The 25,717-nt window shown below is 38.5% G+C and overlaps 3 protein-coding genes across 4 annotated transcripts; 2 read left to right on the top strand and 1 right to left on the bottom strand.

Moving 5' to 3' along the window:
* Positions 1 to 1,130: 1,130 nt before the first annotated feature.
* Positions 1,131 to 4,581, top strand: LOC109995144 (uncharacterized). Its single transcript, XM_020648768.3, has 2 exons — positions 1,131 to 1,291; positions 2,759 to 4,581. Exons 1-2 carry the CDS (start codon positions 1,255 to 1,257, stop codon positions 3,433 to 3,435), a joined length of 714 nt encoding a protein of 237 aa, XP_020504424.2. The 5' UTR covers positions 1,131 to 1,254; the 3' UTR covers positions 3,436 to 4,581.
* A 4,829-nt stretch (positions 4,582 to 9,410) lies between these two features.
* Positions 9,411 to 13,989, top strand: mettl21cb (methyltransferase 21C, AARS1 lysine b). 2 transcript variants are annotated; one of them, XM_065962015.1, is made up of 5 exons: positions 9,411 to 9,668; positions 10,752 to 10,886; positions 11,017 to 11,174; positions 11,282 to 11,399; positions 12,997 to 13,989. In XM_065962015.1, exons 2-5 carry the CDS (start codon positions 10,766 to 10,768, stop codon positions 13,392 to 13,394), a joined length of 795 nt encoding a protein of 264 aa, XP_065818087.1. In that variant the 5' UTR covers positions 9,411 to 9,668; positions 10,752 to 10,765; the 3' UTR covers positions 13,395 to 13,989. The 2 variants fall into 2 exon arrangements, with proteins under 2 accessions (XP_065818087.1, XP_065818086.1); XM_065962014.1 differs by having other exon boundaries at positions 9,412 to 9,668; positions 11,008 to 11,174.
* A 251-nt stretch (positions 13,990 to 14,240) lies between these two features.
* LOC109995138 (rhodopsin kinase GRK1-like) lies at positions 14,241 to 23,883 on the bottom strand. The gene is made up of 7 exons (XM_065962007.1): positions 22,903 to 23,883; positions 21,039 to 21,166; positions 19,617 to 19,774; positions 18,197 to 18,280; positions 17,969 to 18,093; positions 16,194 to 16,395; positions 14,241 to 15,098 (listed from the first exon to the last, which is right to left on the bottom strand). The coding sequence occupies exons 1-7, from the start codon at positions 23,599 to 23,601 to the stop codon at positions 14,809 to 14,811; spliced, it is 1,686 nt and encodes a 561-aa protein (XP_065818079.1). The 5' UTR covers positions 23,602 to 23,883; the 3' UTR covers positions 14,241 to 14,808.
* Between the last annotated feature and the right edge of the window lie 1,834 nt (positions 23,884 to 25,717).

The following is a 25,717-nucleotide window of genomic DNA, read 5'->3' as shown; positions in this document are numbered from 1 at the left end:
CCTCTGTGCTCCCTCAAAAGCCACGCCCCCTCACTTACATGCACGAGCGCCGATGCTCCAGAATGTCGTCTCATATCAGCGGTAAGTAAACACACTTTATCATAATACATATAAAAACAAAAAATTTGTACAATTTCACTACTCACAGGCAAAAGACAAACTCACAGTACAAACTCCGTCATCTGTGATGCGCTTTAAGTATGGGCTAGAGCACCCAAGAGGTAGAGAACGAGCAGGGAGACAGGGAGGCGTCTGATTGGTCCAGATTGGTACCTCGTGGCAGATATTTTTTCATTCTCACAGATTCTCTGTCATCTGTAGCAGATGTAACAGATGACTGTTCCTTTTTCAGAGCACATGAGTTATTCATTTCTGTCCGGATTTAAAGACAATTTCAACCAAAATCTTAAAAAGTGTACCTGAGAGAAAATTACCAACCCTACCTTTAAGCAGTCAGTTAAAGGTGCACTGTGTAGATTTGGTAGTGAAATTTGAAAGTTGTAGAAGTGAAGCAATTCTATGCTATATTTTTACACTAACTAACTGAATACACAAACTTCATTCAAAGTGAATAACGGATCCCTAAAACACTGTTTAGAGCTTAAGATCTACCAGGAGAGTTACGGTTTCACTGTTGTGGGCCCACCAACATGACTTCTCGTGTAGCATTTTATCTTCCAACAGTGTTACAGGGACCAGATTTTCCTCTGAGGACAGTTTATATATGGAGGTATGAACATTTACCACATACTCTGTACATTTCTCCAACTTTCACATTTCTCTACAAAACTCCATAGTCCACCTTTAAACTCTCCAACCAGCCTTACTTTTCGACTATATTCACAAATGAATAAACATAACCTGAACTTCCTGAATTTCTAAAGAAAGGAAAAAAGAAAAGATTTTACTGTTGCGACGTCTGGATAACAGGTATAATTAATTCTTCACTGTACTTCTTATTAAGAACCTTACAACATTACCTTAGAGCCGGATTTATTTTCTGAGTTTGTGCCAACAGGAAACAAAACAAAACATAAGCTGTGGCGAGATAAGGTTTTATACCTCACTTACAGAAAGTAGCAGGATAAAGGGCAGGACTGATGCTGCTCATAAAGATTAGAAGAGTCATAACCAAACACAGAAACACAGGTACATAGCAGAGCTGCACGAGGCACACAAAGGACAGGTCACAACACAGAGGTTATACGGTGTATACATTCTGAATACAGACTGAACAGGTTTTTACAGATCAAGATGAAGTCACTGGTTTTACTCTCACTGAGCCTGGCAGGTAAGAGATTTTAGTTTGACCTTTTTTAAGTGAATCCTGCAAAGACTAATTTCTACTTCTCTTTTCATAGTTTAAGCAATCTGTAACTTTTAAATTTAGGTACTTTTTTCTGAAAGTTTCAATCACTTATTTGTTATGACTGAAGTTGAACTTTTATGCCATGTTGTTGTTTATGAACTTAGTCTGGTGCACTATGAGTTTTCTTCTTCTCTCATCTTTTAAAGTGGCTTTCATTCTTTTTTCTTCTTCTTTGTATCCATGTATTCTGTTATTGAAATGCTCCATATGGCTCATTGACTTATTCAATTTAAAATGTCTTTGAAAAAAAAAATCTAAAACTAAGAATTTTTATTTTTTGGTCTTTTGGTTCAAGAGAACGAAATGGTCTAAATGTTATATTAATGCTGTTCATCACTTCACAACAGTACCATCATGATTCTCAGATTTCTGCTTGATGAGATTATTAACACAAGATTATAGAGATGACATGATAGTGGGTGAAGAGTCCCCATTTTAAAGAGACATCTGAGATTTGGCTAAAAAAGTCAGTCGAATGAGAAAAAAAAGAGATCGACAAAGGGACAATAAATTGATGCAAAACGAACCCATATGATGAAACTGACAGCAAAGTGGAAAAAATTACCAAAGATGACCATGAGAAAATTCGCTAAACAGCATGTTCTGTACTGTATGTTTAAAATAAACAGGAATACAAGACCATAATGTAAAATTAAACCTAAAAAAATAAGTTAGAATCATTTAAAAGCAAAAAAAAAACCTCAACTTCAAAATGATTCTCAAACAACCAAAATGATATAAAAAAAAAAACAACTTCAATAATTCTGATATGGCAACAAAAATATGCAAAAGATCCACAGAGAGATATCCAACAACTACAAGATGAAGAGAAAGAAAACGCAGTCTTAAAACTAATTTATTCAGTCTGGCTTTTATATAGTGTTTTATATAAAATTCAAATCTTAACATTATTGTATTGTCTTTTTTTATCCTACTACAATTTTAAATATCAATATGTTATTGCTTTTATGTCATATTTTATTTTTTCATTTTAAAAAATATTTTTTTATTCTTATTGGTGTGCATTAGTCTCTCAATGATTTTATAAACTACTTTTTTGTCAATAACTTTTCTGTACTCTTGTAAAGCACTTTGAACTGCAATTTAATTTGTCTGAGAGGTGCTATATAAATAAAGTTTGATTGATTGAAAACAAATACAAAGAGAAAACCAATGACCACAAAGCGATATAAAACAACTGCAGATACAATACGTCAACACATGGATTCAAAACAACTATAAACAACACAGGTGTCTTGAGTTTTTTCTGTCTTTGTACCCTACTCCTCCAATCAGAGGGGGGGGGGATCTGTTATCTGTTCCTGAATGTCTAACCCATTCAAGATCGCAGATAAATAATTTGTTTTTGTTTTTGTTTTGTCTTTACAGCGGCTCTTGGGATGCCACTCTTTGCCCCTGATGTAGCACAAAGTCCTGTTCTAACTAAAGGAGATAACAACCCTGTGCTGGGAGATGTACTTCCTGTGCAGGGTCATGTAGTGGTGGAGGATCCTCTGCCACAAGTCCGACTAGGAGACATGGAGGAGCAGGAGGACAATCTGAATAAAGAGGAAGGAGCTTCCATAGAGTCAGATCCAAACCTAAATCCAGATGTTATTTTTGAACCTGAGGCAGACGTGCAGTCAAAGGAGGAGAAGGAGCAGAAGTTTAAAGATGACTCAGTCTTGATGGTGGAGTCAGACGTTGAGGTGGAGCCCGAGGTGTCAGGGGTGCAAATGGACCTCTTGCCCGAGACTGAACCAGGTCCTGAGTTTGTCAACAAGAAGGGAATACATGAAATGTTGGACGAGCCGATCATGGAGCTGGAGCCGCTGGATGAAGACAACATGTCTGATCAGAAACAGAGCGACGCAAAGCTGACAGAAGAGGAACAATATGTGAGGTCAGCATTTCAGAATCAACCTGTGCAAGAGGAGGAGGAGGAGCCCGAGGTGTCGGGGGTGCAAATGGACCTCCTGCCCGAGACCAAAACTGAGTTTGTCAACAAGAAGGGAATACATGAAATGTTGGACGAGCCAATCATGGAGCTGGAGCCTGAGATGTGATAGGTGTCATTTATTTGAAATAACTGATAAGTTGTAAATAAATTCATGGAGAAATAAATATGATTTTAGTGACATAAAACAGCGAATTCTTGTAAAAAATTGTAGAAGTTCATTTAATGTTAATAATTTGTAAAAGATATCAGTGTTAAAACAGATTCAGTCTGAAGGATTTAAAACACTTTAAAAATGAGTTTTTTGTTTCAAACCTTTGAAATATACAGATATGTCTGCAAAGATTTATTAATCTGTTTTCTACCTGTAATGTCTATCAAGAGATAATACATGTCAGGGGTGGGCAACTGGCGGCCCGGGGGCCACATGCGGCCCCCATCAACCCTCAATGTGGCCCTCAGGTCAATTTTGACATTTGAGATCATGAAAAGCAGAAATATGTCCATGATAATATTTGATCACTGGTATATGTTCAGTTAAATTTGAGACATAATGATTTTAATCATTTTTGTATTCTACAATTTGGTCCCCTGGTAGTGTGTGTGTGTGGGGGGGGGGGGGGGCCTTTGAGACAGACTCCACATTTTTTCCAGAAATGAATTCTGAATGTTTTTTTATTTATTCAGACAATTTTAGTTTTCTTATTGCGGTTATAACTTAGAGAAAGAAGCGAAATAAGAAATACATTTTTATTTCAGGCCCATGAAGGGCCCCCCTCCCCACTGGGGCCCTGGGTAGTCAGTCCCACTTTTCCCCCCCACTACGACGCCCCTGTTTACATTTTATGAAAGTTCAGTGAGACACTAGTGTTGTATGTCGTCCACACATCACCACACGAGGTCAGTGTTGGCATGAGTGTGTGTGTATGTCTGGATGTGTGTGCATATTAACATTAATATTAAGAATCTGAGAGTCATGGTTGAGAATATTCATGTTTAATCATGTCAGTGAGCACGTATATATTTTTTTGTTAGGAAGAACTTGTTCAACAGAAGAATGAGAAATATGAAGTAAAGTGATAGACAGGATATTTTTGTTTGTATTTTCAGCACTGTTGATCATTTTATTTTGTTGTACTTACCTGTTATGTTTCATATTTGCCTGTGAAAAGAAATATTAAAAGAAAGCACCATTGTGACTATGTGGATCATTTTGAAAAGATAAATTAAATCATTCTGCATGACGCTAACAGAGGCTTGAGTTGAGTCCATTTATTCATTTTACCCTTTAGCAGGGCACAACAGAGACAGGGGATGAGCAGACTTCTTATCAACGAGTTGTGCCAGAAGCTGCCATCATGGAAGAAGTCCCTGAGTTGGACTTTATGGAGGAGCTGATGCCATCTTTGGAGGAGAATTTTCCTAATGAAGAGACGAGAACGTTGATGGAGCTGAGTAAACTGGAAAGCAATTTTGAAGCAGATGGATCAGAATATTTGATGAAGGAGGAACCAGGAAGTGAGTTTGTAAAGGACAGAGGATTATGACTCACACATGACAACACAGGTAAAGGTGTAGAGTGAATATAACACACCCTCAAACACACGCACAACTGTAATTGTTTCACAGCACACTCATCAATGACGGATCCTGACCTAATGCAAAAAGATCACAGATGTTAAAATGGCTGCAAAGCAGATAAAAAACAAGATAACCATTTAAAAACATGCGAGATCTAAATTACTTCAAAGTGACTACAAAAAATGGTATACATTTTTTTTAAACTGCATTAAACTGGTTCAGATCAACCAAAAACACTTACAAAACAACTACAACAAACCTGGTAGAAACACGAAGGTGCAAACGACCAGATACATAATGACTACAAAGGGACACAAAAGACCCCAAAAGATACAAAAAAAAAACGACTACTTAACGAACAAAAAAATGTAACACAAATGGCTTCAAAAAGTTGTTTATTATTACTACATAAATACACAAAATAACTTTAAAGGGATACTGAAGGACTACAAAGTAATCAACTCAATTCCAAACAAAGTATCCAAATTTTGTACATTTTGTGTTTTTTATCTTGATTTTTTATATTTTATATTCTTATTCTGTATTATTTAAGTTGTTGTTAGTTCTGCTTTATTTCCTTGTTAATTGTTTAGCACCAATACACAAAGTCAAATTCCTTGTATGTGTAAATGTTTTAAAAAAATAATTAGCTAAAGATTACTTATAAAATAAAGGTATTTTCAAGCCTAAAAACAACTGGATATTAATGATTATTTCAAACCTGTTTCAGTGTTGATAGGTTCAAAAACAATATGAACTTACTGCATCTTTAAAAAAGAAACAAGACTGAATGTGATGTAATTTCACCTTTTAGCCACCAGGTGGAGCTACTGGCCTGGTGTTCTGCTGGAGGAGAAATGTTGCATCAGCTCCCCACCCAGAAACATCATGTGTCAACCAAAACAAAACATCAGAAATACAGACAGAGGACAGAGGACCGGGTCTCTGCAGACACAGTCACCACCACATGTATGAAGCTCAATAAGTCATGATTGATCCCCACTTGGTGCCAAGTTAAATGAAAAGAAAATGTATTTCCTAACTTATCTGTTTTGACTATATAAGTAGTTTTCATAAGGGCTGGGAATCTTTGGATGTCTCACGTTTCGATTTAGATTCTTGGGGTAACGATTCAATTGAGACTGTGTCGTCTGTGAGACTGGCTAAATGTCTTGCTACTCTATTTGGCATTTTACTGAGTTAAAGAGCTAGCATTAGCACTTAGCAGGGAGTCACTAAATAAAAAATAAAACAATTGGAAATTATTCATCTATTTAAAATCTCAGAAGATAAGAATCTCAACTTTTACATATATCGACCTTTTTTTCCCACCTCTAGTTTTCACATATTTGCATAAATGGGGGCGTGGCTGAGTTGACTGACTGGTGGGCTTGTTGTAGCTGTTTGCCAGGAGGCTAATAGCCACAGCTCAACTCCACCTCCATGTCTGTTTTTGTTTTCTTTCTGGAAGACAGTTTTCCAATATGGCAATTACCATCATTTGGCTTCAAAATGCCCCCTTAGAAACAGTTGGGTCACTGAGACTACGTCCATATTTATATAGTATAAAGAGTTTGTTCCAATATACTTTATAGATCGATTTCTTTTTTACAATTTACTTATTTCTTACCCTATATGAGTGGGTTGGAGAGATCAGAACATATCATAAATCATAAAGAGAGATATGTTTTGATTTTAAACATTTTAGTGACTATTAAAGTTGTTTTCATTACCTCACCTACCCTTTAAAATGACAACAGCTTAGCGCCCATTAACCGACACATTCACACAGTCAGGCTGCACATGATGCCACTGGAAATCCGGCAGACACTCACATGTTGCTGTGTGTGTGTGTGACTGTGACTCATTTTCCATTGGCCTACACAACCTTTCCCCTGACCTCTGGACACCGAGGTGAGGATTACCAACACTAAGAAGATGACTGTAGCTCGTTATCAGTTTTATTTGAACTGCAGACCCTTAATATCCAACTTTACTTTGCACAAATGCATCCACCAATAAAAAGATTTAAATGATCTGATCCTGGGTGAGCTATTATTTGAGATAAACAGTCTTTGGCACATATGCGCCATGCAGATTTTCAATTGTTCTCCTACCAGGAAAACAGACTTTTACTGGATTTAAGGGCTCACCGTTGAGTTTGCATCTCCAATCTATTACCGGAGGATTGCCTCTGAATGCTTTGTGACCATTACAGAATCTTATTTTTAGACTCAGTTCACATTTAGATGTGTTTAGTCATCATTAGGTGGTTAAATATGCTGTAACAGATGAATATGACGTGATTACATCAGGAGTTATGTTTGGCCAAATCACAAAGTCTGTGCAGTAAATCTTTCATCAACAGTGATTGATCAGTGGAATATGAAACTGTGGATTCATGTTGTTGAGATCCTCGCGCTGTAGAAATCCCCTAAAACCATGACTGATTATCAGAGTGGCTGTTTACATGACGGTGGCTCGGTGCTGTTTGGTGCTGTCTGTCAATTCGAGTCATTTCCAGCTTCATGCAGCAAACAGTTGTCTGCAGGCGTGTCTGTGTCCGACTTTGAGCACTAAGGCTGTGAATCCTCTCCACTGAGCCCCACAGCCTGCATGGCTTACACACACACATTTGGATGTCAATGCATCAATGCTCACTCATACACTCTGCATTACAGGCTGGACTGTGCACAGAAACAGACTATGAATGACATGTTTGAATGCTTAGGACAAAAAAAAGATAAAATTGTTATCATTAAAAAAGTTCTTACACATGTTGAGAAACAATCAGTTAAGAGATCAGATGTATCACTTTTTTCATTTTCTATTTATTATTTTTGATAAGTTAATATGCTCTGCTGTTCTTTTGCTGTCTTTCTATTTTATTCTTTTATTTATATTTTTCCCTTCCTTTTTGCTCACTTTTCTTTTCTGTCGTAGAATGAGCTAACAGAAATATTTATCCATGCCTGTATAGATGATGCACTCATATGTAGATCTTCTATACAAACCATATATGCATGTATATATGCTCATTCTGACAGTTTATGTCGTTTTTCTTCAGAACTATCAAATAAAAAGTATTTTATAAAAGATGTATCACTTTGTTCACAGAGGGAAGCTAAATCAATGCAAACAGGAAGTCCCTCACAGGAGCTTTAAAAGAACACGTCAGAGTGTTCGAGTGCAAGTTTTACCTCTAATCCATGTGTATTTAAGACTATGTGCCTTATTCAAACTTGAGACAATACTATGATTGTAAATAAAAGGAACCCAAAACCTTTTGACTTTTGTTTGCCTTCCAACCTCTGTTTGTAACTGTTTTACATAAGTGTGTTTATTTATTGCAGTTTTGTACTTGCTTAATCATCTTAGTACATTTTAGACTTTTGTAGACTGATATTAGCAGTGTTGTATCTGTCTCCTGTTTTTCTTTCTGATTTAATGTCTGTTTTCTAATTATTTCTGTAATGACTCGATGTCATTGTAAATGAGGGTTGCCCCTCAATGATCTTTTGAGTATAAATAAAGGTTGAATGAATGTTTGTGTACACGTGTGCTCATACACATCAATCACACCTCGGTCTCAGCTCATCCTAAACACATTCCTCTGTATGCTTTTGAGCTTAAATTTAGTAGTGTTACTTCTGGTGACTCAATCTGTGGCTGCTGTTCCTTTTTATGGACGCAGGTGGTTTTTTTATTTTTCTATCTTGTTGCATTGAGGAATCTTGTTGAGAGTTAACGGGGGAAAGTGAAGAAGATTGTATTTTTTTATGGGTTAAATGGATGGTGTGTTTTTAGGGGGCAGCAGGTGAGGGTCTTTCATATTATACTTTAAGCATGTCGTAATGCTTTTATGTTCATATGTGATGTCTCTATGTCAGTGTTTTATTAATGTGCATTTGGGGTTTTGCACATTAGGATGTCTGTGGTTTGAACTTTAGCTGGCTCCTTCATTCCAGTCATCTCTGCATTAACCCTTTGTTATAAAGACATAAACTGATAATTAAACCATACACAATTAAAACAGAAAGAAGTGACATTTTGTAGCAAAGAATGAACATTTTAATGATCCTAGCTAGGACTAGTAGGAGTTATGTCTCCAAAATAGTTTCCAATGCACACATAGAGGACGCCATAGCAGCAACTCACCTCATTGATGATGTGTTTTTGTTGTTGATTTACTGACTTATATCCAGTGCACTTATGTATGTTCCACACACAGAATAGGACCTATACAGAAGGAGATAGACATATCAGGAAAACTGGTAGCATCACATCTTGCCAAAGGTATTAATGTGTTGGTGAACTTTACCTTCATTGTGTTAAGTTCTTGTTTGGTTTGAAGAATGCCCGATCGCAAACATCCATCTCACATATCAAATATCTGCTTCCCACCCTCCCAGGTTTAAACATTAATGTGCAGATATATCGGCACAGAGCACAGTATAAATACATGTTGTTTCATAATGTTTACATGTCCCTCTGTTATGAGACAGATGTGTGGTTCATTCAGGAAGGGAGGAAGAGAAGATCTTTAAAAAAAAAAGAAAAAAAGAAAAAGGCTTTGTTGTCTGTCAGACATTATAAATCTGTGTCTCTGCTTCTGTCTCCCAAACCTCACAGAGACCACGGACATCCCTGCCTCACCCAGGGGTGTGTCAAAGAGGATACTGCTCTTATAAACACAAGAACACAACAGAGAGACCTGCAGACAGAACGACATCAAGAGGAAAACACTGCAGCATCATACAGGTGAGTTATACACAATCTGCAGTGCAACACATTTAAAGGCTTTATGAGAAGAGAAAAAAATGTACATCACATTTAAATTCTTCAAATTCTAAAATTCTAATAGAATATTTATTTGTATTTTATTATATCAAACTTTGAATTTTTATTAATGCATGTGGATCCAGCTGAAAGTGATGCATGCCACTCTCTGCAGTGCATCCCTGTGTGTAGCATGTTGCCCTGAGGATCTAACCAGCTGTGTTTCTGGGCTCCAGTCTGGAGCACAGTGGCAGCCAAACAGACTAGGAGACTAAATCTCATCCATTCCAAACCCACTCCAATTTTCTCTGAGCTTACTAATGCACCACAAACACACAAATCACATGACAACCTCAATAAATATGACACAGGATACTCAGCATGACAGCTGGCAACAATATAAATGTTTGTTATAATTAAAATAATTAAAGTTTGAGATGATATTGCAGATAAATAAACGTAAGTTTCCAGGGACATTTTTGCATTTTGAAGTGTTTTCATAACTTAATAATGTGCATTTTTATATATGTGCTTATCTTAAGAGTTACAGTTCAAAAGTGAGCTGTGTCCCTATGGACCAACTCATGACTCTTATCTGTTTACTGATCTTGTCCTGTACATGTGTGATTTTTTTTTTTTTAAAATCACCCTGCTGTCTTTTAACTGTTGAAGATGTCACTTACAGTGAACCTTTGCTGTAGAAGACGTAAACATGGCTGTCCGAAGGGAGGGGGGTGGGGGGGTTCAACTCACTTTGTCTGACACCGACCGAGTTGAAGTGATTGAAAGCGTTAAACATTACTCCAGAGAAATAATCAAACTTTCCCTTTGGGAGCTTTAAACATAAACAAAGCTAATTCAGTCTGTTCAAAGAATTACAGCTTTTGGTTTCCTTTCCTGGAAGGGAGATTTTGAAAGCAGCTATTGGGTTGCATTATGGGAAATGTAGGCTCCAATAGGAACTTTCAAACATTCCTGAAACAGCCTTTTGCTGAATTACATTTTTTATGGTATCAGTATCAAAGAAGAATATCATCAAACTACTTTACTTCTTTTTTTTTTTAGTATACTTAAAAAGTATGCAGAGTTTGTCGACGGTCAGTCAATCAGTCCAGCAGAAAAGACAGGAAACATGGACAGAATCCCAAAGATGTGATCACACAGAGGTGATGTCACAGCAGAAGAAGAACACAGATGAAGGTAACTTGTGCATGTATAAAAGTTCAAACTTCATACGTAGTTTCCTGCACTAGTCTGATTTCTGTACTGCTTTAAATCTTCAGAATTGCATTTTACATAAATCCTCTCCTCTGCTTTTCAGCACTAACAGACCACAAAGTGATGGAAGGAGAAGCTCGGGGGAAGAAGAACATCATGGAGCCGAGTGTTACCAACTACGCTCAGGGAAAGGAGTCGTTTTATTTTGCTGGTCATGACATCAGCATCCGCGAGTCCATAGATACTTATGGTGCTCTGATCTGGCCTGGGGTATGTCCTGCCACCACATACGTGTGTCTGTGCAGTCTCTGAATCTGGTTGTTCATACAATAATGACATTGTATTATATGATACAGTATATATTCTGTATTGTGCAGGCGATAGCTCTGTGCCAGTTTTTGGAGAACAACCAGCAACAAGTGAACCTGATGGACAAGGCGGTGCTGGAGATTGGAGCTGGGACTGGTTTGCTCTCTATAGTGGCCAGTCTGCTGGGTGAGTCTGTGATCATTTAGCTTTTAGCCATCTTGCACATGACATTATCTTGCTGCATTAGAATTTCACAAAAGGTCTTAACACTTCAGTCCTTGTTAACTGCATAACTCATATCAGGCATTTAGCACGCTTAAATGCCTTTGAATACAAAAATGATACGTTGTTTATAAGTTAGAATTCATCATCACATATTAATATAAGAATTAATTTGCTTGGATGCGTAACTATACCTTGATTGTACATCTGTCCATCCATCTATGCTCTTCTCCTGGACAAAATACATTTTGTCCCACTGCTGGAACTCAGTGGAAATATCAGAGCGTTACTGAAACACTTCGATTCATTGTCAGAGAACCATGACTTCCCACCCACACCAACATTTTTTGCATTGCAAGTAAGTCAGTAGTTGTAAAACTGAAGTATCTGATTTTTGAGGGATAATGACATTCATGAATTCTTTTATTTAAGATAACAGGGACACATTGTCATATTGTCAGAGTCATTTATTATTCTCCTTAAAGGCTTTATATGCGATTTTTTGATCCAGTAGATGTCGCCCTTGAGCACCAGCATGAAACCAAAACAACTCTCACTGCATTGTTGTGTTAGCATGCTAATGCTAGCGATCTTTATTATGCTGGTATCTTCACACTGCATGTAAATTTACCTGAAATGAGCGTGATCTAGAAACACAGTTAAGCAGTGAGTACAGTATGTTATTCTTCTTTTCTCTAGTCCCTCAATTAAACAACTTTTATACGTGAGGGGAGGAGTCAGCCGGCCGTCCTGGCGATGTAAACAAAGTGAAGATAGGACTCTGAAAACTCTGAAAACATCACAGACAGTGGGACTCGGGTGTTACACCCATTGTAGACAGTCATGACTCACAGAGTTATTTTCAGAGGATATACTTGATTTCTACATTTAAGTGTGAAAGATCACATATTAAGCATTTAATATCGAACTGATCCTATTAAAAACACCTTTCCAGTTTTTTGAAAGAATCAAGGTGAAGTGAAGTGAAAATATTTTTCAAAGTTTAAACATAAACCTTAAAGCAACTGAAATTATTTTTTTTATTCCGTCAGTTTCAAGACTACATCAACAACCCCAAACCAACAGAATAGTTATTTCTATACCTTGGATCCTGTAGAATTGATCTTGTAAATAATGGGTTTTTGCATGTTTGTGCATTAGTGAGAATTCAATTTTAGGCTGTGAAAATGTTTATGGTATTGAAAAAAAAAAATCTAATTCTAATTGATTAAAGTTCAGATTCTCTTCAGTTTGTACAAATCCCCCTATAGGCTAAAGGACTGTATGAAAAACATTTCACCTAAACCCACTAACGCCTTATGAGGGTGCTAGAGGTGACATACAGTCATAGTGTTTATCTTCAGAGGAACATAAATTGGCTCTCCTAAACTTCAGCTAAATTATTAAGACAATTGTAGAAACATTTCAGCTGTGAATCATGGAGCAAATACTTGACCAATCAGCATCGTCAACAGCACACTCTGCAAAAAAATTAATAAATGAAATTGATGTTTCTGTCTATGTGAACTTAAAATTAAGTTATATCTCTTATCTCTTCCAGGTGCTATGGTAACAGCTACAGACCTGCCTGACATCTTGTCTAACCTGACCTTTAACCTCCAGCGGAACACCAAGGGTCGGTCCTGCTACACCCCTCAGGTAGCCAGACTTACCTGGGGCCAGGACCTGGAGAGAGACTTTCCCCACCCGTCCCACCAGTATGACTACGTCCTGGCAGCCGATGTGGTCTATCCCCATGACTGCCTAGAAGAACTGTTGGAAACCATGCGCCACTTCTGCAGACCAGGAAGTAGAACCACGCTGCTGTGGGCCAACAAGATCCGGTTTCAGTCAGACTTGAGGTTCGCAGAGAGGTTTATGAGCAGCTTTCACACGTCCATGCTCACTGAGCTCCCACAGCAGGAGATAAGGATATACAAGGCCACAGCAAAGGAGTAACAGAAGAGCACCTTTAACCGTTTTGTTTTAAATACTGAGAAAAGAGAGAATTTGATTTCTGCTGTTTTAAAACACTATGAAGAATAATCTGCTTTAAAGGCTTTATGTGATTTTTTGATCCAGCAGATGTCGCCCTTGAGCACCAGCATGAAGTGAGTACAGTATGTTATTCTTCTTTTCTCTAGTCCCTCAATTAAACAACTTTTATAAGCGAGGGGAGGAGTCAGCCGGACGTCCCGACGATGTAAACAAACTGAAGATAGGACTCTGAAAGCATCACAGACAGTGGGACTCGGGTGTTACACCCATTGTATGATTGATTTCTATTATATTTAAGTGTGAAAAATCACATATAAAGTCTTTAATGTGTCTTTATACAAAATTCCTCTACAAAAGTGGAAATGTTATAACAATTAATGCAACAAAAAAACCCTCTAAGTCAGATTTTCATTCTTAAAAGCTGTTAATTTCCACTATGTTTTTGTACTGTTGTGGTTGGTCTCTTTTTCAAGTTTTGCATTTGTGTGTTCAATGTTTCTTGCAAATTATATTTGCACAAATAATTGTATTGTTGAAATTAAAATACATTAACTTTCAACAAGCGTGCTTTTGTTCTTTCTGTGTGCAAAGAGTCAAAAGTAAAACGTCCAACTTTAACTACAAAATCTCTAGAAGAAAAAAAAATTTAGGGTGGCCGGTGATGCTGAAGGTGGGAGTTTTTACGGATTTATAAAAGGTGGATGATGGGGGGGGAGGTCTCTGAGGTCTATTTGAGAAACCAGCCAACCTAAGAAGAAATAAAGAAAATGTTTTCCAAAGAATACAAATGTATTTATTTTTGTTTCTGCTTTTTTTTTTTTTTTTTTTTTTTGCTTCTGTTAAACAGAAAGCAGCATTTATTTATCTGTACTCAAAAACAAACACTTTCCACTGAATGATATACACCCTACAGGGGCATATAAGGAAAAATCTACATTTTACATGTTCAACACATGGACTGGCCATTAGCACCAGAGATGCCCAGGTAACAAAAATCCTGCCTACATTTTAAAATACAGTTTAAGTCTGGAAGCAATACATACATAACTACAGAGTCAACAAACACAAAGCGGAAATTGAACAAATTAGAAGAGGAATGGATGGAAGTGAGGGAGGGCGGGGATTCAGGATATCACTTTTTTCCATTACCACTAAATCATTAGGTCCATTCTTGAAAATCCAGCTCCTGTCTGGTCTTATTGTTTCCTGCGCTCAATTATCAAAAGTTTAGAGTCTTAAACTGACTCTGCTATCCAAAAGTTCAGAAGAGACTGTCCTGAGTGTTTGACTCTTCATGCTGCGTCTTCTAAAGAACTACAAGTTTGCAGACTGTATATGTGATGTATTCACGAGTTGGTATTTTATGAGTATAATATTATAATAAGCAGCAGGTCGATGACTTTGGCTTCTCTAGAATGGACTCCCTGCGGAGGTCGTTGGGGATTGTTCCTTCGGGACCCCAAATGTTTAGCTCTCCATAAATTCCCATATCGATCATCTCCTCCTGCCAGGGGATGGAAATGTTTCCTGAGGAGAACTCGTCAAAAAAGGTCTTGTCGGTATCCTCCATGGTAACTCCCTTCACAGAGGAGAACGCCCCGACGTCATCCAGACTTTTAGCGTACACCACTTTCGGGTCGGGGACAAAAGGAGGAGGGAGAATACCTTGAAAGTAGGAGAACATTTTGCAGGTGAGCATCTGGAGTCTGGAGCCTCTCTATGTATTTTGCTACTTCTAATTGGCATTATTAAAAAGGTCTCGACCAAAATATAATATATGGATGCTGCAACCAATAAGAGCTTACAAACGTGTGACATAGCAGTACTCGGCTAAGAAGCAGTATTATGTCAGCTGGACGTTTGGTTGGCAATGCCTTTATAGCTAACAAGTAGCATTTGAATGTGACATGAGTTACTATAAACCCTTTTCACACATACGGAAATCTCCTGAAAAACTCCAGAGATTAGTCTACCTGGAGGTTCTTTAAGCTGTGTGAACGCAAACAGACACATTTTTCACACAGACTTTACCCAGAGTTTCTCCTCCAGACCTCTAGTACTTTATCTGCAGAATATCAGAGTGAGCTGATGTCTGAACGCGGCAGCATATACTCCAGAGATTTCAATTTGAGCCAATGAAAAGAGAATGACGTTTATATAGTGACTGTTTAAAGTGTCTGCACGCGACCTCTACGATCTCCGTGCTCTAATTAAACGTCTGCATTCTGTTTTCTGTTGGTCAGTTTGTTGTTCTCCTCTCTTTTGTGGATGTTGTCATTCCATTGGATTACACATAGCATTGATATAAAGACAAATATTCTCATTATAACGTCGTGTAGCGGACTCTGTTGCTTCAGCCGCTACTTCCACGTTGTTTATTTACGTCACGTCTTGACGTCAGGAAATCCCCCCCCCCCCCCCCCTCTGACAGAGATAGTCTCCAGCTGTGAGGAGCACATGTGAACGACTAGGTCAAGAGAATCTCCGGAGAAGTCCTCCTGTAAATATCTAGATATTATCCGGAGTGCAGGTGTGAAAACGGCTATACAGTTCTTTTATCAAGCAATGGCAGCCATCTTGGTTTTTTAGAAAAATATTTCAACTGTGCTAAAACCTGATAGTCTTAGATAAAGTAATTTATTCTGAATGGGAGGAGGACGAGACCCATCACCCGGAGTAAAATCATTTGTGTTTTTGGCATATTGGTTTAGTACCCACAAACCATGAACCAGATGAGAGAGTCATTGAAACAGATGATACCTGCGTTCAGTTTCCTCCAGTTGATGTCCTTAAAAAACGGGTGAGCTCTGATGTCATCGCAGCTTCCGTTCTTAAAGCCCATCCTCTTATCGACCTCTCTGGCCATCAGCCCCTCACAGAGAGACTTGGCGTGCTCGCTGAAAGTGTCCGCGTAGCTCACCTCCCGCGTCAGCATACGTTCTTTCATCTCCTCACGTTCAACCTTTAAACACAAGAAAAGATTGATTTTCCATCCTCTCGTTTAGGGCGCGGTCACACTGGTCATCTGTACCGTGCTGTACTCAAGCACGATTGTGGGCCAGCGGTCAAATTGGCCAGGACTAACCGTGAGAGAGAGAGAGACAGAGAGAGACAGAGAGAGACAGAGAGAGAGAGAGAGAGAGAGAGAGAGAGACAGACAGAGAGAGAGAGAGAGAGAGACAGAGAGACAGAGAAAAAGAGAGAGAGAGAGACAGAGAAAAAGAGAGACAGAGAAAAAGAGAGAGAGAGAGAGAGAGACAGAGAAAAAGAGAGACAGAGAAAAAGAGAGAGACAGAGAGACAGAGAAAAAGAGAGAGAGAGACAGAGAGACAGAGAAAAAGAGAGAGAGACAGAGAAAAAGAGAGAGAGAGAGAGAAAAAGAGAGAGAGAGAGACAGAGAAAAAGAGAGAGAGAGAGAGAGAGACAGAGAAAAAGAGAGAGAGAGAGAGAAAAAGAGACAGAGAGAGAGAAAAAGAGAGAGAGAGAGAGCGAGACAGAGAAAAAGAGAGAGAGAGAGACAGAGAAAAAGAGAGACAGAGAAAAAGAGAGAGAGAGAGAGAGACAGAGAAAAAGAGAGAGAGAGAGAGAGACAGAGAAAAAGAGAGAGAGAGAGAGAAAAAGAGAGAGAGAGAGAGAAAAAGAGAGAGAGAGAGACAGAGAAAAAGAGAGAGAGACAGAGAAAAAGAGAGAGAGAGAGAGACAGAGAGAGAGAGAGAGCGAGACAGAGAAAAAGAGAGAGAGAGAGACAGAGAAAAAGAGAGACAGAGAAAAAGAGAGAGAGAGAGAGAGACAGAGAAAAAGAGAGACAGAGAAAAAGAGAGAGAGAGAGCGAGAGACAGAGAAAAAGAGAGACAGAGAAAAAGAGAGAGAGAGAGAGAGACAGAGAAAAAGAGAGAGAGACAGAGAGACAGAGAGAGAGAGAGAGAGAAAGAGAGAGAGAGAGAGAGAAAAAGAGAGAGAGAGACAGAGAAAAAGAGAGAGAGACAGAGAAAAAGAGAGAGAGAGAGAAAAAGAGAGCGAGAGAAAAAGAGACAGAGAGAGAGAGAGAGAAAAAGAGAGAGAGAGAGACAGAAAAAGAGAGAGAGAGAGAGAGAGAGAGAGAGAGAGAGAAAAAGAGAGAGAGAGAGAGACAGAAAAAGAGAGAGAGAGAGAGAAAAAGACGCACAGTCGAGTCCGCGTCTGCACATAGAGCAACACAGAGATCATGACAGCTACTTTGTGTCTTATATTGAGTCTTGTTATTCAGATACAGACATGAAACTCTGGATTTCTCCTGAATGAAGGCTGTCAGCGTTGTTTACCTGCGTGCTTGTGCTCATGCTGAAGCACACCTCTCTGAAGTGTGCCAAAGACAAGGAAGTGCACCGTGCCTGAGCACGATACAGAGCGGTCACATTGGCCAAACAAACTGGACTTTAGCGTTGAAGCGTGCTTGGGCACGGTACGGATGGCCAGTGAGACCGCACCCTTACTGGCCATTAGTGAGAAAGTTAAGACACTCTAGGTTTCAATTTAATTAAAAAAACAATCCTCACCTTCTCCCCTCTGTTTCTAAACGGGTTCTTAGCAGCCATGAACTCAAACAGCGTCACTCCAAGAGTGAAGTAATCGACCGAGGAGTCGTATTTCTCTCCTTTGAGCATCTCTGGAGCCATGTACCCTGCAGGAATCAAAGTCAAACACTGAGTAAATATCTGATTAAACTGACATTACACTTTTCAATGTGAAACAAAAGCCTTTTTGATGACGCAGATGGGACCCACCTGGTGTCCCGGCGTATCCTTTAGTCAAGGTTTTGCCTTCTTTTAGCTCCACAGCAAGACCCAGGTCAGATATACGCACATTCCCTAGGCACCAACAGAAAAGATTTATCTTCATCTGCTCATGTTTTATTTATTTAAAGGACAGTGCATTAATCAACATTTCTGTAAATGTGCCAGTGTTAGCCAGCAGGCTAATTTTCAACTGTAGTCCTTTGGCAAGATGTTAAGCTAGGCACAGGGTGGCTGACAAATAAAAACATGTTAAAGAATACACACAGCAACAAATAACAACAGTATAACATGATGCCAATATACTGACTCCATTAAAACATATAACCATACAACCATTCATACAAACCACCATGGGTTAGACAGCACAGCTACCACAATACATAACAACAGACAAACATGCACTCAGATTAAATACTATCACAGGTGTTCACATTTTTGATTGCTTAAAAGCCAGTCGTTAAGACGGTGGGTGAATGTATGGTGGGAGGTGCATTTTCTAATCTCCACTGGTAATTGGTTCCATAATTTAGATCAGTGGTGTCCAAACTTTTTTTCTTGCGGGCCAAAATTGTCGTGTTAGAATCGCTCGCGGGCCACAGGTTTTGTTTTTTAAAATATAGATGAAAAAATAGTAAAGCTTTGTAGATGAGAATCAAAAGGCTCGCTAAAGAAACCCTTTAATAAAAGGAAATCGAATATTTTGATTTCTTCGTTCTACTTTATTTGTTTTTTTCACAGAATCAAACCTGTAACGTGGTTCATTTTATTGGAAAAGCTTTCTGCATTTAGCTCAGGTCAGTAAACTACTTTTCTTAGTTTACCAAAAAATGTGGAAAATAGTAAAAGCTGTAGATTAAAAAAAAAAAAACAACATACATGTTACTGAACATTTTCTATTTTAGGAATATTATTCAGCCCTTGTTAACATGAAAAAGAAAAATAAGATAATGTGCCAATCTTAATCAAGGCCTAGGGCAAAAATCTTCTGATTCTTCATTTGAAGTCACGGGCCGCAAAAAATCCCACCAAGGGCCGCAAATGGCCCTCGGGCCGCACTTTGGACACCCATGATTTAGAGGCTCTCACAGAGAAACATAATTGACCAAAGGAGCTGGACCTAAGAGGGACAACACAGCCCCCTCTTAGGGCAGACCTTGTGGTTCTGCTGTTGAAAAGTGCAGAGTTGTGGGGGAGCCTCGCCATTGATAATCTGAAAAATGAGGCATGCGTCAGTGTGTTTTAAAATATTTTCCCAGCTGAGCAAGTTATATTTGTCAAGAATGTAACAGTGGTGGTAAAGCTTGGGTTTTCTGTCCAAAACGTAAAGCGCTTGTTTGTGAAGTGATAAACATATCAAATATAGACCTTGTTTTTCGTACTACTTTTTTTCTTTTTAAATGATCGTTACCATCATTATCCAGCAGCACATTTTCTGGTTTGAGATCTCGGTAGACGATTCTTTTCTGGTGGAGGTGCTCCATGCCTTGGATGATCTGAGCGATGTAGAAACAAGCTCTGGGCTCTTCAAACCCAGGGTTGTTCTCATCCACCAGGTAGATGTGGTACCTTCAGGGAGCAGAGAAGAGCTGAGCCTTTTGATCTCGCAGCATGCATATATATGTAGTCTGCATTTAATCTCACAATTATAACTTCAAAATATGTTACATCGGCTTAGATATGTTTCTCAGACTACACTACCTGTTATTGTCATTAGGCAGTCATTTGAATGGAAGTCTTCAATAAAGCTGAAGTTTTCACAATGCAACAGTTTTAACCGCTGTTTTTTTGATTGTAACTAATTTGTATTCCTGTCTTTTAAGAATAAACACTGAAATCATCAAACACCTCATTGCCATTATCATCTTTACTTATTTGTATACTTTCTGTGCTGTGGTAATCCAGGGGAGAGAGATGATTCAATCTTTGTTTGCCCCTTTTGTCTTTTTCATCGTTTTCATCCCTTCTTTTGAAATGTATTGTGTAAGGAATTATGTATATGATTCACCTCTGCTGTATATTTGTGGGCTGTTGTTAAAACCACAACATATTGTTTTTCCTTTATTGTAAGTGACAATGTTTAAAGTCTTTATATGTGATTTTTCACACTTAAATATAGAAATCAAGTATATCCTCTGAAAATAACTCTGTGAGTCATGACTGTCTACAATGGGTGTAACACCCGAGTCCCACTGTCTGTGATGTTTTCAGAGTTTTCAGAGTCCTATCTTCACTTTGTTTACATCGCCAGGACAGCCGGCTGACTCCTCCCCTCATGTATAAAAGTTGTTTAATTGAGGGACTAGAGAAAAGAAGAATAACATACTGTACTCACTGCTTAACTGTGTTTCTAGATCACGCTCATTTCAGGTAAATTTACATGCAGTGTGAAGATACCAGCATAATAAAGATCGCTAGCATTAGCATGCTAACACAACAATGCAGCGCGAGTTGTTTTGATTTCATGCTGGTGCTCAAGGGCGACATCTGCTGGATCAAGAAATCACATATAAAGCCTTTAAACATAAATAATAAAAAAAAGAATAAACACTGAACACTATAGTTCAGTTATGACAAGAAACCAACTGTGCTTATAATTTATCCAACTGTGAGAACTCCATATTAGGAACAACTGAGGGAAAATTTGTGACATATTATAGAAAGGATAAATGAATCAAAGGTGGAGTCATAGTTGACTTTGGATTCAGATTTTGAGAGTAAAATTATTCAGTCCCTCAAATGAGACACACTGCAATCAGCAATGTATCAGTAAGCTGTATAGAAGTGACTGTTCATGGTATTGCACTGGATGTTTTCAGAGTGTAAAGGTTACTTGAGGTCTCCTCCATTCATGATGGTCATGACCAGACAAAGTTCATCTTTTGTCTGGAAGGCGTAGGCCAATGACACAATGAAGCGACTGTGAACCTTCTCAAGAATCCTCTTCTCCACCATCGCCCCCTACAGGAGGAAATGAAGAAAGACAGAAAAGGCAGCTTATAACAAGATGTAAAAACTATGGATACTTTTTTCTTCTGTGTGTTTGAAGAAAATATGCAGATGCACATTCCAGATGGAGAAAAAAAAAAAAGCACATTTCAAAGAATGACCTCAGACAATTCAAGGGCAAGATGTAGCTGTGCCAAGAAGTTCAATTCAGCAGAGCTTTCCCTCTAAAGCTCCCTGTAATCACTCTATCCCCCGTCTCAGTGTTTAATACTGCAGGCTAAAGCCAAACGAGACAGAGGCAGGGATAAAGATGATTAGCACCATCGCAGGCAGGGCACTCACTGTGGAACATAAAGCCAGCAGAACACCTTTTTATTAATCATGTTGTGCATGTGTAGCGTTTAAAAGAGCTTTGTGTTTCCCTGAAGTCTCCTGCAAGGAAACGAGACAATAGCGTTTACTACTACTTCCTGTTGTAGAGAAAGGGCCATCCAAATTATCTTACAGAAGAGTTCTGGTTTGCATTGATTCAATTGTATTTGTCTGTTCAGATTAGATTCACTGAACGTTTGTCAATCAAGGTGCTAATATAATAATTTAATATAATATAATACACTTTAAACTGGCATATTCAGCATGATCATTCTCCACCTGGTCTCATAACTCCTTTACATCCTGTACGTTTGTGTTTTTTTATGTTTTTAATGTTAGTTTTATGGTTGTGTTGTTACTTTGTTGTTTTTATCTCTGCTCTGTAAGGTGACCTTGAGAGTTCTGAAAGGCGCCTTTAAATAAAATGTATTTTTATTGTTATTATTCAATATGTCAGAAACTTAAAACATAGTATTTTCGTATGAAGGAGGCCCGAGCTTGCAGCCTTTTTATCCATTTTGTCCCTTAACGGGTTCTCAAAATTCAAACTTGATATGTTTGGTCACATATTCTCATAGTCCACTGCACAGCTCCTACATGGCACCTTTTGTACATTTTGTGGGTTTTTTTTATATTTTACATTTTTAAATTCTATTTTATATATTGTAATATCTTCTTCCACTGTTTTATTTAAGTTGTTTCTAGTTCTGCTTTATTTCCTTGTTAATTGTTTAGCACCAATACACCAAGTCACATTCCTTGTATGTGTAAATTCTGATTCTGATTTCTAATAAGACATTTCTATTTTAAAAAAGGACGGTATAGACGTAAAAACCATGCTGGCCTCTCATCGAAGAACAGCACGGTTATAGAAGATTGAAAAATTGTTCTCTCGTAAATAGAATGGGGCATTCCTTCACTACTCTCTTAATTTAATATAATTCAATTTACATACCTCTTATTATTCCACTTTATCTGTTTCCTTTATCCATTTACTCCAGTAACACATGAATTCATCTTCTGTTTCTTAGCCTATATGTAATTCTTTCCATTTTTTGAATATCTTCCACTGTTAACTTCCATGCATTAATAGACGGGGGTTTCTATTTACAGTTTTATTTAATTGTATTATTTTTTTTATTTATTAGTATTATTTTTTCGTTCTAAATCTTAATTTAATTATCTTTTCTCTCTTTGAAGCTTTTCTTTGGATTTTTATTTATTTTTATTTTATTTCATGTTGTATGTATTCTTGTATGTTTAAAAAATTACATATAAAAATGTGCCAGGATGAACAAAATATGTGATGAAATAAGACAACTTGTAATGAAGTAAAACAACCTGCAATAGTGAAAAAAAACCCAAAGCTCTCTCACCTCATAGCCTTTCCTCTTCTTCAGCCTCTTCTTGTTGAGTTTCTTACACGCGTACAGTTTCCCCGTGGCTTTCATCTGACAGGCAGAAACCTCCCCGAACCCACCTTTCCCCAGAACGCGGAAGTCCTGGAACCAGTCCGCGTCCATGGGCTGCATCTCCAGCCACTTCCACTGCAGGAACCTCTTCACATACATGCTCTCCAGGAAGAACGTGTAGGGGGCTTCTCGTAGGAAATCCAAAGTGGTGGCCAACGCTGCGGCGAACAAATCGTCCCCTACGGTCTCCTGGCCTTCCTTCACCTTAGCTACGATGTCCTCGGACAGGAAGGGGCAGTAGTGTTTGGCGGCGGCGTCCATGTACCGCTGGATGATCTTCGAGGCCTTCTTCGCCCGCTCAGAATCCTCGGCCATGTCGTAGTCTTCGATGTCTCTCCATAAGCGACTAGCTCCATTATACTCTTTATTGGCGTTTAAGAATTCTCTAAAGAGGCGTTTGCCGATGGGTTGATCCACGCAGACCGACTCAAAGGACAAATCCACGGTCTCTGCCAGGCCCTCGCACACGGTGATGTGGGGCAGTTTGAGGCGAGAATGGTACTTCTTATCTCGAGCCGCTGCAGGGTTAGACCCATCGATGCTGCCCCGGGCGTTGATGTAAGCAGAGTTTGCTACCACCGTGGTCAGACCTCCTATGTCCATGTCGAAAGTGTGCGACTGTTAGGCAACGCAAAGAGGGGACATTGCAACAAAAAAAAAAAAGACAAAAAGAGCAAAAGGTAAATCCTTAATGCAAAATTCTCATTGGTCGAGGATGATTGAGGTGGGAAGCAGAGGTGAGAAAACAGGGGATAGATCACAGGGAGCATGAAAGACAAGAGACCTCGAGTCTGTTGTTTGAGTCAGATCCAAGGACTCCGTACCAACCCCTCATACCACTCACACCTGAGTCGACACCTTTTGATAATCCATTAACACCCTAATGCCCTGGACAAAGTGTGCGAGCCCAGCACAGGCAGCTGGAGCCGCTCAATCAAGTCGGACATCACAATAAGAGACTTTGATGTGGAAGAAAACTTTGCTGAAAGATTTTTTTTTCAGAATTGGAGAATATCGGGGGGGTTTGGTTTCCCCAGAACTTGTTGCACCAGTAGCTAAAAAATACTAAAATATTGCCTAACCCAGCCTTTCCCAAACTTAAGACTGCCGCGGCCCCCTTTGAAATACAAAATTAGGCCGGGGCCCATTATGAAGAAAATAAAATAAAAAATGACTACATGTAAAACTTTCAGTAAGGGTAAAATGATTGGACATTACAACATGACATTATGGCAAGAGAGACACAAGTTTACTAAACATTATGTCCATGAATAGTCATGACAGACCTTCTTAATCACTTAAAGGGTTGACTCGTGGTAAATCACCATTATTGGGATATTTATTTTATTTTTAAAATTGGTAGAGGGCTTTTCGCGGCCCACCTGCAGTACCCACACGGCCCACCAGGGGAAGCACTGGCCTAACCTAACTCTTCATCAGGGTAAATGCAAATACATATTCTAATCTTGGTAACCCTGCATAGACAGCAGCAATGGCTACAACCAAATGACATTGTTGTGCACCACAAGTGTTTATACATTTGCAAAAATGTTTTAGCTTAAACACCGAATTTACTTCACACCATTATACTGTCGTCCATATTTCTGAAAATGTGACCTGAAAGCCACAACTCCTGTATCAGTTTCTGACTTTCAAATGAGGGATCAAGTGAATTTCCTCAGTGGGGTTTTCAATATTTGGATTATTCAGACACTACATGATTGTTTGGATGATTAAGAAGTTAGTGGATATTAAAAGCTAAGTGCAGGTTTTTGAAAGGAATCCTGTTTGTGATCCACAATGATGCCCCATAGATAATCTAAATACTTGTTTGTTTTTTAAGCTACATGTGATTATATTACAATATATTATAATCTTAAGCATACAAAACTGTATGTCATATTTCAAAATAATACTGACATACCAAGTGATTCATCATGTCCAGCCCGTATTCTGTTTAAAATGAGAAACTTGGGCTGATTCACACTGCATGGAAGAGTTACCCGGAACAGTTTTTCAGTCCTGTGACTCAGTTCAGATTTTTTTTTAATGACAATGTGAACAGCAAAAATCTGATTTTTATTTTCAAATCAGATTTTGGCCACTTTCATTTGTGGATTTCCAGAGGAGTCGGATACAGACCACATTTAAAAAGTAAACAGCCAGACAAAAAATAAATAAAATCTAAGTAGAAATTAAGGCTTGCTGTGCGAAGGCAGCCGAATATCCAGCTTCTTTTTCAGGAAAAGAATACAGTGATTATCTTCCAATGTTAGTCTTAATAACCATATTAATGATTTGTTTTTTTTATTTCAGTGCTTAGACATGAAATCAGCAATGATTCATTAAGTGGGTACTTAATTTAGCTTTGAAAGACCCCCTCTTTATGTGGACTACATTGGATCTGTGGACAGAAAGCAGTAATCCTTTAGCACATGCCAGACATCATTTAAATCCTGCTTCCATCCACTTGAATTGACTCAGACCGCTAAAGTCTCTGCTATTAGATTTAGCTTAAGATTTAAAATAATTGACTCAAAAATAAGAGTGTGTATTTGGGCTTACACTTCCATGAGAATCTCTCTTTTCAAAAATAACAAAGAAAAACCTTTCACCTTTTGCTTAAGGATTGTGAAGCATTCCTTTTTAATTGGAGATTTTGAGAGGGGGAAAGTGGGCTTAATGCCACACTGGAACATGTTTTGGCTGCTGAAGATCA

The sequence above is a fragment of the Labrus bergylta genome, chromosome 13, assembly GCF_963930695.1.
Source record: "Labrus bergylta chromosome 13, fLabBer1.1, whole genome shotgun sequence".
Classification (NCBI taxonomy): Eukaryota; Metazoa; Chordata; class Actinopteri; order Labriformes; family Labridae; genus Labrus; species Labrus bergylta.
Note: the sequence above shows the minus strand (reverse complement) of the source record. Positions and strands in the feature narration are given on the sequence as shown.